At 36.2% G+C, this 16,265-nt stretch overlaps 1 protein-coding gene across 1 annotated transcript in view; it reads left to right on the plus strand.

The window, feature by feature from the left end:
- TUSC3 (tumor suppressor candidate 3) overlaps positions 1 to 13,572 on the plus strand; it is a 115,181-nt gene extending 101,609 nt beyond the window's left edge. The window contains exons 8-10 of the mRNA XM_050337620.1: positions 2,845 to 2,919; positions 5,081 to 5,171; positions 13,287 to 13,572. Of these exons, the coding sequence (XP_050193577.1) occupies positions 2,845 to 2,919; positions 5,081 to 5,171; positions 13,287 to 13,302 (182 nt within the window). The 3' untranslated portion in view covers positions 13,303 to 13,572. The remainder of the gene's footprint in view (positions 1 to 2,844; positions 2,920 to 5,080; positions 5,172 to 13,286) is intronic.
- The last annotated feature ends 2,693 nt before the right edge of the window (positions 13,573 to 16,265 follow it).

The raw sequence follows: 16,265 nt of genomic DNA on the forward strand, positions 1-16,265 counted from the left end.
GGAGTTAAAAATAGAAACAAGCTGTGTATTCTGTGATAAAAAGCTACTTGATGTATTTAAATCACAACTCTCTTGAATTTTTGCTTCCAGGTCAGAAAGCTGTGCCAAGTACCGTGCTCAGTGTTTCAGTGTGAAGCTACCAAGCGGATAGTATTGAAGGTAAAAGGCAACCAACGAGGCTGAAAGCTCAACAATGATGACTGAAGTTAGAAAGCAACAACTGAAGCAAAACCAAAAAGTGACAGTGTGGGAAGCTTTAGGGGTAATGATGTGAGGCTTCAAAAGAGAGGGAAAAAACCAGCATAATTTGGGTGGTTACAGATCTAGAATTCTCAGTTGCGGAGCAAACAAGTTACTTTTGTGAGACTGTTATTCCTGGTAGTAAGAAAAGTGATTTAAACTCATAGTCTGGTAAAAAAATAAGAACTAAGTTACAAAATGGTTTCTGCCAGATAGGTTTTTAGTGCGTGGTTGGTTGGTTTATTTCTCAGAAGCAACCAGGTCAGAGAAATAGCAAAGGACCACATTATGTATTGATATTGCATGAGATAATCAAGCAAAAAAATTCCATTTACAAAGCAGTTCAAAACCTTTGCAAAAAATAACACTTCCTCAAGAGGATTTGGTGACTTACCCTCACATTACAGGATTGGTTTTTTCCCCATGACTGTTAAAGTTAGGACTAAAACACTACTGTAAGTCCAAGCAAGGTATTGGCAAAATAAAGTAATCAGATAATGCTAACTTAGGGACTTTTCTTAATAGGGTAGAAATACATGGGGAATATTTTTTCTCAGCCCTTCTTGTGGCAATTGCCTCAATTAATTCATGCTTATGCTTTTGTATACGTTTGAAAATAGAGAATTGAGTGATTCTCATGATGTTCTTTCCAATTATTTCCCCTACTTGAAGCATAGCAGTAGCATAGGAGATTCCCAGTCTCTCATGCTCATGAATCTGAATCTTGACAGGCAAAATTTTTAGAAAGTAATTTTTGCCTTCTCACCAAATTTGCACAGTGTTATAAGTTAGTATAAGAATTTAGACAACTCAATTCCAATTAAACATTGATAAATTTATTAAGCAAGCGATAATAAAGCAAAACAGCACTGGGTGGCCTGGAGGGCTAAGCGCTCTGCTGAGGCACACCCTGAAATGTAGTAAATGCTCCTTTTATATATTCTCAAGTACCTCCCGGGTTTTTGGATGTAAATTTGTTTGTGGCTTGAGTTCCTGGCAGTCTGGCACTGGCTTTTCAGATGTAAGTCTGCTTGTGGCTTGAGTTCATGGCTGTTAAGTGGTCCTCTGGTACTTGTTAGAGATGAAAGGTGCAGTTCTTATCAGTTGTTTATTGACGCTCGATTGGCAAGCTGTCTGTGAAACTTATCTTGTTTAATTACAACAAAAAGTTTCTGACTCCCTCATACACATAAGATTTTATGAACAAAGTTAACCCTTCTATTACACACAGTATCATGTATTCCATGATTGGGTTTTTTTCACAATACTTTGTAATTTTTTAAAAAAATATTTTATCAAGTCCAGTAACAAGCCTCCAGAAGTCTTGAACGTAACTATTTATTCAAGAGTGACCCTAAGCCTTATACCTTGTGCATGTGTGAGGAAGGTAATTTGGGCTACTAGTCTGTTTTTAACTAGAGTTTGATTTAGGACTGTAGGTAGATGACTGTATCAGAGAAGTGATGTTAAAAATTATTTTTTTGATGTTGCCTATTGTCTTTCACCATCGATTTTTGCTTTTTTAAATCTTGTATTTTTCATTTGTCTCCTCTCATTCTACTTATATGAAACTTGGAAGTCTCAAACCTAAATCAGGCTGCTCATCTTTGATGAAGTATGATTGTGTTAGCATTGACAGTTCTAAATCCTTTTGCTCAGGCTTAGCTTAATTAACATTGCATAATGGAATTTCAGATGTCTGAGCATTTTTGTCTAATTTTGAACATTTCTAAAATGAAAAATATTAATATGAACATTGATAGTCATCCTGCTTCCTAGTCCTGTGGTAATGCTTAAAACTTCAACCTTATTTGAATCTATTAACTCTGGTGAAGTTCGGATTTCCTGAAATTGTGTTTCTGAAATAGCTCCCATGATTCACTCCTCCTTCAGGATGGCATTCAGGCTTTCCCTGCTTCAGAACAGATGTTATGCACAGCACTAACCTTCCTTTTTTGTTTATATAGCTTCAAATAAACAATTAAGTGAATGGCTTAAGATCTTGCTAGATTAGTTAAATTGTTTTATTTTTATGTACTTGCTCACATTAGTAACAGTTATAATGAGACAACAAAACATTGAAAGTGACTGAGGACTTGCCTCTGAGATGTTTTTCTGCTAAACTGTTAAGCAATATGACACTAAAGAGGGAGCTAATGTCTTATCTAAATGCAGAGGAAGATAAAGCAGTCCAAGTGCTTCAATTTGTGTCAAATAACCAATGAATTGTGTGCAATTGCATTGAAGGATCTTACAGTTTTCATTTTTTAGAAATCCTTTAATGCAAATATGCAGAGTATTGTAAAAAATTGGTGAGTAACGATTTCCATAACTGTCCAAACTTTGTGTGTCCTACTTGACAACTTAACAGTTGTTCGAACCTTCTTTCCTTTTTTTTTAATCTAGAATGCACAAAGAAAAATTTTACTACAGATTTTTGCCACAGGTGAGTGCACTGGTTCAGTACAGATTGCGATATGCAGTTTTTATATGTAAATACTTCCTTTCTTTTTATGAATTTGAAAGCTTTAGTTTGTAGATGTACCTTTCTAGCTTTCTGAGCTACCCACACACCTGCTGCTTTCCTTGACAATGGCAATACAGATGCTGCTATCACCATGGGAATGGTACTCCTGAATGAAGCTGCTACCTCCAAAGGGGATGTTGGAAAAAGGAGAAGTAAGTTGTACTAAATAGCTAAGGCAATGTTTAGACAATTAGAAGAAGTTGAGAAATTACAAGTGAATATCTGATTAAGTTCTCAGAAGGTCTTTGCCTTAAACCAATGCTTACTTTTTTGGGGTGGAAAAGAGGAGAGTGTAAAAATTCTGTTGATAAAATTACATTCACATGAAGTCAGTAAAAAAATACTCTAAGCGTACTCAGCCAAGGTGCAGAGTGACACAGTAGTATCTCTACTACTTAGAGTTGCATAAATGCTTCTTTTTCTTGAATTATATTGAAAGCAAGTGACATAAAGAATAAGAGTTTCAAAACATTGTTTTTAAAATTAATTTAGGCATTTAAGATGACAATATCCAAAGGAGTTTGAATATGCTTTTACTTGATACTCTTGCCAGTATCATGTCTCAAGAGGAAGGTGAAAACCCAGCAGTAGAAGTAGTGTAGAACATATCCTAATCTGTGATGTCTAAGGATTTTTAGCCTGAAGTGCAATTTTTATGTTTTTCTGAATGTTGTTGTCATTCAGAATATTTGCAAGATTTTTTTGCCAATGAATTACATAAACACACAAGATGAAAATATTTTATCCAGAGTCAAACTTCCTTATACATGGAAGATACCAGATTTGCTACACTGCCTCCCCTTTCTTTTGAGATCAGTTCTTTAGCTTCTTCTCTGTAAAACACAGTATTGCAGATAAGACTGGCTAACTATTTTCTATAAAAGCAATCTAGAATGTTTCATAACTGGCTGAATGTTGGCTAGAGATCTCTAATCAATGGTGATTTGAGAGTCTCTTCCAGTTAGCTGTAGATGCATAATTACATTCTGAATATCTTACAGTATCTAGCTTTAACACTGATGTCAGAGGAGACAATTACATGAGTTTAGCTGAAATATAATCTTAGATCTGGATCTGTGAACATGAACACAGTGAAATAAAAGTAGACTTCAGTAAAAATTCAGACTCTGCTCTTTGTGGCCCTTTTGTGTATCTGGCTTGCACTGTTCATGCTTCCAATTTATTCATCCATGCTTTGAAATCATATTTGTGAGTGGTGATTTCTTTATAATGAAGTGTGTTTATTAGGTTTGTACATGGCTAGTTTTCTCAAAATAACTGTAGAAATTTTATATTCCAGTTGACATGTGTCAGTTTCCACATGGTCAGTTTTAATGAAAAAATGCGTCACTGTCGGTTTCCTTGGCTTCGTGTTTGCTCATCCTTTGCTCACTTTTGAAGCATAAATATTGCAATTAAATAGCAAAGGTTTGGCTAAAGTAGGAGTAGTAAGATGAGAAGCTTTTAAAATCAGAGTAGCTCACTACATCTAAGGTAGATGAGCTGCATCTGAGTTATATGCATCAGTTTATAACATTTTCCCTTTTTAAAAAATGTTTATTTACATGCAATAGAGCAAGCTATTACTATCAAAAAGGTTTTATGCTATTATTCCACAGGGTGCCAACAGATTTTCCAAATTTCATGTATTAATTTAAGCATTTACTTTGTTAATTAATTCTTTGCCTGAAAAGGCTCAAAAGATGCTATCAGAAGATCTGCATTATTGTTATTTAGCTTCAAAACCTGAAGATTTATATTGCTATTGAGTTAAGAGTAAAAAGCGATTTGGCTCCCAGCCTTGGAACTTACAACAGTGAAATTTTTAGCCACTAATAACTAGATAAAGTAATCACTTGCTGTCTTTGCTGTCACTTCAGCCTTAGATGGTTGACTAGAGAGAACATGATTCCATCAGTAAAGGCATATTTTTCTAAATGCAATTTTTTTTTCAAAAAGAAAAGTAAATACCTGAAATGACATTGCTTGATATGTATAATTTACAGGGTTATTAAATCTACTATCAGCAGTAAGGTGTTTGCATCCACATATATTGGATTTGCAAATTTCTGCTCTTTTTTTCTTGAAAGTACATTTACCCTGACAAGTTATTTTTTCTTAATAACCATAAACATTATTTCCATATGTGTTTGAAATCCTGTCAGAAGATAGTGGGCATCAGTATTCCAGGCAGTAACATTTTTGTATTTAACTGTTTCAAAATTCCCTACAAATAATTGACATAAGTTATATTCTTTGCAGAGATTCCAGTTTTAAATGTTTTATGTGCTAATAAAGTTATTTTATTTCCAGTAATATGTCTGGTAGGTCTTGGTCTCGTGGTCTTTTTCTTCAGCTTCCTGTTGTCGATATTTCGCTCCAAATACCATGGGTACCCATACAGGTAATCTGTCATTAAATTCTCAACTTACAGATTGTGATAGCTTTGTATAAATTTAAGAATAGCTTTCAGGTAAACACTCTTTAACTCCTTACCACTGAAGTCAATGGAAGGTGGAAGAAGCAGGAAAAATCGTGATTAATTCAAGCAAGCCAAAAAGGGCTGGAAAGGTAATGTTGGTAAACATGACTGCTAATGTAGGGTTTGAGCACAGATGTGTGACACATGCAGTGCCCCTTGAAAATGCGAAAGAAAACATGCTTTCATTTATAAGGCTTTATTAGATATTTATTGGAGTATGCTTATAACTAAGATGTACATAAGATGAAGTACAAAGACACCAAACCAGTGTACAGTGCTAAGCTATGACTTTTCACTAAAAATACCCTCTTTTTTTGTCAGCCACACCACAGAGGAGAGAAAGGGTTATAGTTTTTCTAAATTATATATACACCTGTCATTTAAAAGGTTGTAATTTGTCTGACAAGTAGAAAAGTAGATTTCTGTGATTAGGCCTTTTGATTAGTGCCACAGCCAACTTTGTGTTCCGTGTTATGTCCCACTAATAAGGATTCAGCCTTGCAAAGCCAACTTAGATCTAACATTTGAGCTAATACATTACAATTGTTCTATCGGTTTTTACTGTGAGACTTTAGAACCGTTTTCTTGTTTACTGAGGTTAATCACTTTATGCTGATTAATTGACAGTTTAAGTTACTTCAGATTAGTTTTAGCATTTAATAATATCAAACTGAAGACAAGGAAGTTCTTCCCCTTGCAATGTGTGCAGAAGATGTGCTCCTACTTTTAGTAATTTCAGCTAAGGAAAAAGGTCTGTGAAGGGCCCAGTAGTATCATACTGCAAAATTTCATCAATATGAATTTAGTAGTTTGCCATCTGGGATAGTCTGTATGGCCTCTCAGCATCATCTCTGGAGATTACCTTCTAGCTCAACTAACTTGGGGTGAAAGACAGGATCCATTTTTCCTAAGTGTGAGGTATTCTTCCCATTAACTGCTTAAATCTTAAACAGGAATGATGAGCCTAATCTGCAGCTCAAAGCTCATTTGAGAATCACTGCCAAAGAATGGTTACTCGTGGTCTCAGCTCCCTTCCCTCTTCTCATAATAAGTTTATTAAACGGAAAAGGCAATTGGTGATGCTGGTGTTTTCCTTGCTATGCAGTTTAACACCTACTAAATAGAACCTGGCTGCTGTACTAGTTTCATTTTTAGTTCTTTCATCTTAAGAATATTCATATCACTTATTAAGAACATGCTTATATGTCTGTGCTAATTTCCAACCCTTCCATGCTTTTATGAGTGCTTGCACCAGGGTTTTTTTGGCTGCTCTATGATACCTAGGATGTCTAGGGTTGAACAGTACCTTGTGAACATTAGTATGCTCTGTGAGTTTGCATGCCAACATGATACCGTTGATGTTATTGCAGACTCAATAACAGGTTTATTGCTCAGGTCTACTACATATCTTGTAGTATAGTGTATTACAAGCTTTATGACTCTTACTTTAAGTAGTGCGTGATTTTTCCTTCTTTTCTTACTGTTCTGTTTGCTGTAAATATTGGGTGGAGTGGATTTTTTTTTTTAAGATTTTATTCCCCTCACAATTAATCTTGTACTTAGTGAAATAGCAGACATCTTTTCTTTGACATGTCTAGCAGAAGTTGGAGCCCTATGTAGATTTTGTACTTCTCTGATAGTATCCAAGCTAAGAATAAAGGACATCAAGAATTGGTGGGGGGAGAAGAGGAAGAGAAGTTCTGAATTCTATTAAAAGTTTAACTTCCAGAAATTTTGTTTGATATGCAATGTATGTCAAAAAGAAGTGCACCTGTTAGTATGTTAAAGCTGGTTAAGAAAGAAATAAAAGAAATCCAGGACAGTGCTGAAAAGAATGATTCATCACAATCCTGTTAAAATGAGATAGTGCCACATCATGTTGTCACTATAAAAGAATTATTAGATCTATAAACCAAATTCTGTCTTAAGGAGATAAGTGGACTCAATATCACGACTTGCAAATCATTAACACCCATCAAGTAAATTCATAAAAAAAAAGAACACTGTGTATGCCTAAATACATGAGAAACATTTAATCTTGTGTTAAGAACACTGCTAAGTGTTATGCAGGGTTTTTATTATAATGTTACTGCTTCTGCACAAGTAAGAGACATCTTTTGGGCTTACTTGGTCTGTCCTAGATTCTTCATGTTTTCATAGGAATAAATTAATCATTCGATCTCAAAACCTCACTCAATGTAGAATTATTGGAAACCATCACTAGAGCTGATCCTTGTGATCTGCTATTATCAAATTTCATTTGATAGTTTCCCAAATGTGTAATTTAGTTATCTGGTCCTTTCCAGTGTTAAATCTTCCATGTTTCTTTTGGTCTCTTGAGTAGCTCTGACCTGATTTTCTGTTGTGTTATTTGAAATAATATGCTATTGATTCTTTGACACTTCAGTGGTTCCAACCATGTCATCTTCATCACAATTTCATAGTGGTTTTTAGAGAAGCCTGTTTGATTTTGTGCATAGTTCTTGTGAATTTTAATGAAATGGATGCACAAAACACTAAAGAGGACCAAGTATATAAACTTTGTCATTCTCTCTTTCCCCTTTTAATTTAGTATCCTGCATTTTAACTTCAGTCATATATGCTGAAATGCGTTAATCTTTTTGTCTAAATTCCTTAGGATCTTCCAAAAAGTTCCATATCCCATCCGTTGATCCCACTGTAGATGTATCTTAAGATGTGAAATATGTCTGTCCTTTTACTTTCACTGGCTGTAGATTTCACCTTGAAACCATCAGTCTTTATGTGATAAATTGTCCTCAGGCTAGTAAAGTGTTGCCTTTAACAACACTAACAGCAGTGCATACTAATGATCTGTCAGGAAAAAAGAGAGTTTATGTTGGCATGCCTAAAGCAACAGTTAAAGAAAACTGAAATTGTTTTAATGCTATATGCATGACCTCAAGCATCAACTTTACTGTCCGACTTCAAAAAAAAAAAGAAGTCAAATGTATTAAATTGTTTCTGTTCTCTGGCAATGAATAACCAAGTCAGTCCTCTGTGAAGCATCATTCATCAATAAAAAGTGAAACTGTAACACAACCTGCTGTGCATCCTCTTTTCTGCACTGACCTCCCTGTAGTGAAGATAAATCAAAACAGAGTTGGGTAAACATAGAGCAGGAGTCAAAAACTGGAGAAAGACTGCTATTTCCTCATCTAATGTGCATAAATAAAAGTACTGGACATTCTGTTATTTCTTTGATCCTGTAATGCCATTGTCATTGTTAATTTCTGTGATAAACAGAAAAGTGTCCTGAGGAGTGCTAGATATGAGCACAGATCTATAAGGTCCTCTTTAGAGGGCATGTATGTAGGAGGGGATAGTAGTATTTTGTTCACAGCTTTTTGATCCACTTCAGACATTTTCAATTCATATTTGATTCTTTCTTCCAAAGAATTTTCTTCTTGAAGGCTAGGCTTAGGGAAAAAATTGTTTAATTAATATGCCGGTAAAATGCCCTTATACAGTAAAGCATTGGAATAGGAAAAGGGACACAAAATGGAGGTGTCATGGTTTAACCCCAGCCAGCAGCCAAGTACCACACAACTGGTTGCTCACTCCCTCACCAGTAGGACTGGGGAGAGAACTGGAAGAGCAAAGTCCAGAAAACTCATGGGTTGACATAAAGACAGTTTAAGAAGGAAAGCAAAAGCTGCACACACAAGCAAAGCAAAGCAAGGAATTAATTCTTGCTTCCTGAGGGCAGGCAAGTGTTTAACCATTCCCAGAAGAGCAGGGCCCCATCACACATAATGGTGACTTGGGAAGACAAATGCCATCACTCCAAATGTCTCCCCATTTCTCCTCCTTCTCCTCTGAGCATGATGTCATATGGTGTGGAATATCCCTTTGGTCACCTGTCCTGGCTGTGTCTCTCCCAACCTCCCATGCACCCCCAACCTCCTCACCAGCGTGGCAGTATGGAAAGCAGAAAAGGCCTTGGCTCTGTGTAAACACTGCTCAGCAATAACAAAAACATCTCTATATTATCAACTCTGTATTCAGCACAAATGCAAAACATAGCCCCACACCAGCCACTGTGAAGGAAATTAACTCTACCCCATCTGAGAACAGTACAGGAGGTCATAATGAAATACTCACTGAGCAAACACAAAACTCTCTGCTAGAGCCGTTTTTACAATGGCAGGGCTTTTTCATACCTGCAATAATTTACCTTTTTTTGTAGAAACTAGGTGAAACTTTTCATTTTGCTAAAACTCTCATTTTAATTGCTATCATTAACTGTTGAAAGATTGTGCAATAATTTTATACTGTTGAACATTCTCCCTTTTATAATTCTTTCTGGATAAGACAAGTGGGTTGATATATCTGAGAGAATATTTTTGAAAGTCTTCTCACCCCAGTATTTAAAGTAAATGGGTGATATATTAGATATCAGATACTCAGTGATTGAGCAATACAATTTCATTATATCAACATAAAATTTCATCTGTCAGCTAATACACATGGGAATAACAGAGAGACTATTTTTCACTATAAATCAAAAGCATGAACTCTAAGTTAGCTTTGCTAACCAAGAAAGAGCTTGGAGGAAACCCAACTTTAGGCAGTTTCAGCTCAAAAAGCACACAGAATATGAAAAAGAACGAGAAAGGATGGTAAGAACAAAATAGAAGATACCAGTGCAGTAGCACAGTATTGTATTACGGGAAATGTTAGGCATGTAAACCTTTGTAGCACTGGTTTCTTCAAAAGGACAGACAGATGAAAGTTCTATTCATGTTTTCCTGATGTTAAAACCAGTTTCTTGATTTTTTTTTTTTTAGCTTTGGCTGCAACTAATTAACGGCCCTGCTTTGTTTTCTGAATAAAACTTTTAGCAGTTTCATTATTGTTGATACTTTAAATAGTTCTGACAGGTCAACATGTTATCATTTATTGTTTTAACCTCAAATTAAATGAAATAAACACCTGAAAATTCAAAGTTTTCATAAATTTTCATTAAGAAGCTTCTGACAGAAGTTTTTAGTACCTTCAGTTGAGTGTTTTGTTATCCAGATTATCATTCTTGGCCATTGTATTTCAGTATTATTTACAAGAGTAATGTGGAAACTTTTTTAGTTAAACCATAAAAAAAAAATCAGCCTTCTAAACTGTGTATTGAGGGAATGGAAAATACGTGTTATATATTGACCAGCAGAGAAAATGAACTAAGCTGCAAGAAAGCATAATAAATAAAAGTTGCCTTATTTTCATCAAAAACCCATAAATATTAAGTCAGACATGAGATATTCATTCACTGTTTAGAAGACAGTCAATGAAACAAGAACAAGTCAATGAAACTGCAAGGTGCCCCAGAGCTTGAACATTCCTCACATTCACTATATACACTACATAAGACCTGTCTACCCTCATTGTAATTAAATTATTTTCAGTTCAGTTGTGTAATATGGAACCATTGAAATTAAATACAAGGGAATAAAACAGAATAGTTGTTTCTTGGAAATATAGTGGTAAAATATTACTATGTAGAGCAAATAGTCTTTGCAGACATCTAAAATTAAATTTATTAATAAACATGAGCACACTGCTAACGGCTTTTTAGATGTTCCATGTTGATTTCATGCTCAATTCAATTGATTCACCTTAAATTTATGAAATGGTAAATCTACTTCTGATAAACACCAGGATTCATATTCTGGTCTATTGTGCCCAGCAAATTGGCTGCTTTCTTCAAAATGGCAGAAATCTGGATTATTTTAAAAGACAGGAAAACAATAATACACAATTATCAAAACAAAGCATCTTACATTTAGCATTTTCTATACTTCTACTCTTAATGTGGTTAAACAGTTCCGCAAAGAAGCTGCCCATTGAAATGAAAGCCAACACATTTTGGTTTTCTCTGTTTATGTAAAATATCCAACAGCACACTGAATTCATGAATATCCACAAACCTCCACATTCTTTTCTATGTCAATTGTAGACTTCTGTGTTGATCTCTAATTCTTAAAGGAAGGGAGATCTGAATTCTAGGTGTCTGGATCTGTAACAGATCTCTTAGGAAGGATGTGCTTCTTCCTGTGGCAGTTTGGATTCTCTTCTTGTAGGACCTTCCTTCTGTGATTAACACCATTAAAAATGCCTCTTTTTTGCTTTTATGTCTTCCCTGTAAATCTTACAGTTTTTCCATTTACTCCTACCTATTTCTACCCCTTTCCATCTAATTAATGTCTGAAATGGCACAGTTTGGCCAGCTTTTCGTGTTCTACTTCCCACTGCTTTGCATAAGGAGACGTTTTCTTTTTGCAGATCTATCCAAACTCGTCATCAAGTTTGTTATTTTAGATTTTTCAGAAACTGCCCACACTGTATCTCTTTCCCTGTGGCTACTCTATGATTTTTCATGATGTTTTGGCTTTTTTGTAATTTCCATAGAATCTCAGAGTAACAGAATGGTTGGGGTTGGAAGGGACCCGTGGAGATCAACCACTGTGCTAAAGCAGGTTCACCTAGAGCAGGTTGAACAAGATCAAATCCAGGCAGGTTTCTTCAGAGAAGGAGACTCCACATTATCTCTGGACAGCCTATTCCATTGCTCTGTCATCCTCGAAATACAGAAGTTTTTCCTCATATTCAGATGGAACGTGATTTGTTTCACCTTTTCACCTTCAGCTTTTTCTTTCTTTGTGTATCTAGCCTCTTAAGCTTGATCTGTAACTTCCAGTGCTTCTCTTATCCTATATTCTGTATCATGTCTCTTAGCTGCTAAAGATGCAGTTTCCTCGTAGACAGAAAGTATGGAACAGTAGATAGTAGCATATTGATCCAAAATGACACTGCTGTATTTGTATTTCCTTACAGTTACATTGTTGTCCCTTAACCCTTAAGCCTATCAGTGCTACTTCTCTGATTATTGTAATCTTCAGCCCTCCCCACTCTTCCCTCCAACTTTTTCCCTACCAGTAGTCCTCTCTCTTCTCTCATTTCCTTTCCTATACATGGCCTTATATATCTATCCTAAACCTGGGTTACCTTTTTATTTGCATGTGCTCAGCATTCTCTTACTTCTCCACTCAGCACCCTACAATTCATCTCTTCATGCAGTTGTTCTTGCTAGCTTTTCCCTTTCATTAATCCTTTCACCCTCTAGCACCCAGCCAGTTGCCATCTGTTTTGCCTTGGTTTGTGTGTCTTGCCTAATGAGCTTGTCAGCTTTTTGCAGCAGTGAACATCTTTATACTGATACAGTCTTTTAAGCTTATGGCACTTGTATTTGTTTTGTAACCATTAATTAATTATACAATGAATGGAAAACTGATGAAATTACTACATGTGTATGCTGGAGCACATCACATGTCTATGAGGAGTTGAAAGACCTTCCCAGTGAAGCTAAAGGCAGTACTTCTATTCAGTAGTTCATTGCTTTTGTGTTCATACAGCTAGTCCGTAGTCATGCACAAGTCTCTCTCAATGTGTTCCCATCTCCCAATTTATGAGACTTGGTAAAGTACTTAGAAAGGTATGACACGCAATACATATCTGCATTTTGGAAATAAAATGTTTTGTTCCAGGGGTAAAAAACCCAGCAATGTCATCTGAAACTTCTTAATGTATTAAAATACTAAGAAGAGTCTGCAACCCTACACAGCCTTGCCAAGCGCTATATAGCCTTCCCACTCTGGGGCCACTTCAACAGTAAAGGAGGAAGGTTTTAAATAAACCTGAAACGTCTCCTGGGAGAGATCTCTCACTTTAAGTAGTAAGAGCAAATGCAGAACTTGATTAAAGAGAACAGATGTTTGAAGAGTGTTTTCCTTTTTAATTTTTTAAATAGGCAGATTTAAGTTTCAATCACTCATGTTTTATTTGATAACTTTCCTGCTTGCTTAGTAATTATTAAATGGGATATAAAACCTTAAGAGATTATTACATAAATGTCAAATGACTTTTCAAATTAATGTTTTGAAGTCCTTGTTTATTATTTTCAAATAATTGTGGTGCTGTGTTTTATATGCATTTTGCAGCATTTAAACATGTTTTCTTTCTTTTCAGCTTCTTAATTAAATGAATTCAAGTGGGATTCATTTAGAGCTGCTTACCATGAAGAGAAGCTGTAACTGCTGTTATCAGCCCACCAATGTTACATGTATTCAAGAATCTTTTGTTGGTTCATCTGTTTTTGTGATAATTTATATAGTATGCTGATAGATAAATGAATGCAGTTTTATGCAATGAATGCATAATTTATAGAAATATACAGTAAACATCTCATTGGAAAGCGCTAAAATGTTACGAATATGGTGTGCTCAAGATTTTAAATAAATTTCACTATAATGGGCTTCTGTTTAAGTCTTCCTTATTGAATTCAAAGGGTATCGGCAAGATTTTTCACCCAAAGTTTGTTATAGGATTTTGAGATATGTTTTAGAGGTGAACAAAATAGCCTCAGTTTTTCAGCTACTATTAAGAGAAATAGCATGGTGCAAACTATATTTTAATGACTACATGCACCTTACCCTCACTTTGCTTTGTAACGGAGTATGTATATAGAGTGTCTGATCACCTCTGATAATGCTGAGCCATTAACATAAAATTATAGTCTACATATTTTCATCCTCACGTTCTTCTTTTCCTGACTCAGCAGTATATGCAGTACATGCATTGCCAGTTCAACATTCTCTTAAGCCAAAGGATGCGACTCATAATGGAATTCATTGTGGAATCTTGAAGACAAGAAGGCTTACATCAGTCTGAACTCAGATCCTTTTAAGCTGAGTTTGTGGTGACAAAATGGGAGGATGGGGGGCAGCAATATTTCATAATCTACAACATGCTGGTTCACAGACTGATGTGGACTGTTGAGGGGGTTGCAGCCTTTACAGGGGTATTTTGGCTGTTAGCCAGGAAGGCAGATCAGACTGCCCCTGATGCCACTTGACTGGCATGTGCCAGTGTGAGGAAGCTAGGGCAGAATTTGCAAGAGGTTTATGTCAGTGCTAGAAACCTGAGAAATGGATGGAAGAATTAAGTTGTATGGTATTGAACAACAGCCTGGTATAACAAATGCCTGGCATTACAGGCGTTCAAAGCATTCAAAGCTGTGGTGGGAAAAAAAAATAAAAGATCAATGGGACACTGTTATCAGGCTACTGAGTTAAGGCTGTCACAGCAGGATAGGCAGGTGACAGAGTGGGGCCAGATTACGTGGGGCCCCCCCAGAGTGGGGAAAGATTACGTAGAATGCAACAGCATGGACCTCTTACAGGAAAGAAAGAAGCAGCAGGTTCCATGGTTGGAAGTCTGTATTTTAGAAAAGAATTAGAACTCTGCTACCGGCCTCTGTTCAAGATGACAACAGCAATCAGAAAGAGCAGAGAAACTGAAAGTTTCAGACAGACAGTAATAGTGAAAGATCAGAAGACCTCATCCTAATGCGATTTAAGTATTTCAGCTTGTGATGAGGTAAAGCGTTCCAGTGACATGTGACTGCCTCCTGGAACAACTAGTAGATCTCAAATGATAGCCAAATAAAAGCAGCAGTGTGAGTAGTGCATGGGTACTAGCATAAGAGGTATTCATGGGATAGCTACTCTATAACAGCAAACACAATACAATAGGGTAAATACTGTTGCAAGACGACTGTCAAAATGAAATCTGAAATAAAAAACACAGCACCACACACAGGTTAACAGTAAAATAATAGGTTTAAAAAAAAAGTGATCTGAAGATGATGCTCATGGTGGTTGCATGGTAGCACAGACTTCTTAAAATACACCAAAAGGGACCAGGCAGGGAACTAGTGAAAGAATTGATGGCAAAGATTTAAGAAGGGGCACCCAGCGATAAAGAATGTGACAGAGAAGCCAAAGTCTCTGTAGCAGCTAGGCTGGAAGACTTAGGTCAAAGTGGTCCAGCACATTCTATGTAATTGTTTTAAATAGGTAAGCTAGATGCTGGTAAGATCTTGGGACCAAATGACATTTATCAAAGACCTCTGAAGAAAATCAGATGTGAGGTTACAGAACTGCTGAGCAAGGTGCCTTCACCTATCGTTACAGATTGCCTCTATGTCAGAGGACTGATGGACTGCCAACACAGCTGTCATCTGTAAAAAGGAGAGTCTAGAGGGAAAGCTGAGCTACAGACCAATGAGCAATTTCCAGTCCTGATGGGATGGTCAAGTCTGCAATAAAGAGAGCAAGGATAAACACAGTCATCTGAAAAAGATGGAGGGCTTGTGTAATGGAATATTTTAGTTCACAAAGCTTGTAGAAGGCTAAAATAGTGTCAGGAAAGCACAAGGATAAAAAACCTTTGCCAAAGATTAATTAAGCTAATCTGGATTTGGGAGAGGTATCCTACCAATGAAAAGATAGAGAAGAATAGGGCTTAATGGTCACTTTTTATGACAGTAAAGACAGAAATATGACCTTCCTGAAGACTAGTGCTGGGACAACTTGAATACATCTTCCTTAGTGACATGTAGAAAGTACAGGTACAGTGCAACCTGCTCATGGTGCTCTGCTGATAGGGAGAAAAGTCCACTAAACTTTACAAAACTTGATGAATGGGTAAAAAGTTGGGAGGTGAGCATCAATGCATCTAGAGAAAATAAATAATGCCTTGTTCAGCTAAAACTCAGGAGAGACAGGAGAGTCATAATTGAACAGATTTTAGCAGAATTGTCAGTGTGCACTGGCAGCCAAAGAGAAGATGTTTAGTACCATGTACAAGATGGTACTAAATATTTAGTAGAAGATGTTTAGTAGAGGGGTTTGGGTAACAAGACAGAGGACAACACTTTACAACTACACAAAGTCTCCATGGATTCCTACTGAGTGAGTGCTGCATATAGTTTTGATCTACACATCTCAAAGACACAGAGCAGTTCAAGGTACAGAAAAAGGCATTGGGAATTGGTCAGGGAGATAGAATTTCCCCTCATGAAGGGACACTGTAAACTCTGGAACTCTTCAACTGGAAAAGAAAAAAAAACTGAGGAGTGAGTATGATTGTGGTTTACAAGTTTAT

This window comes from Myiozetetes cayanensis, unplaced genomic scaffold (genome assembly GCF_022539395.1).
Source record: "Myiozetetes cayanensis isolate MyiCay16 unplaced genomic scaffold, myiCay2020 scf7, whole genome shotgun sequence".
Lineage (NCBI taxonomy): Eukaryota > Metazoa > Chordata > Aves > Passeriformes > Tyrannidae > Myiozetetes > Myiozetetes cayanensis.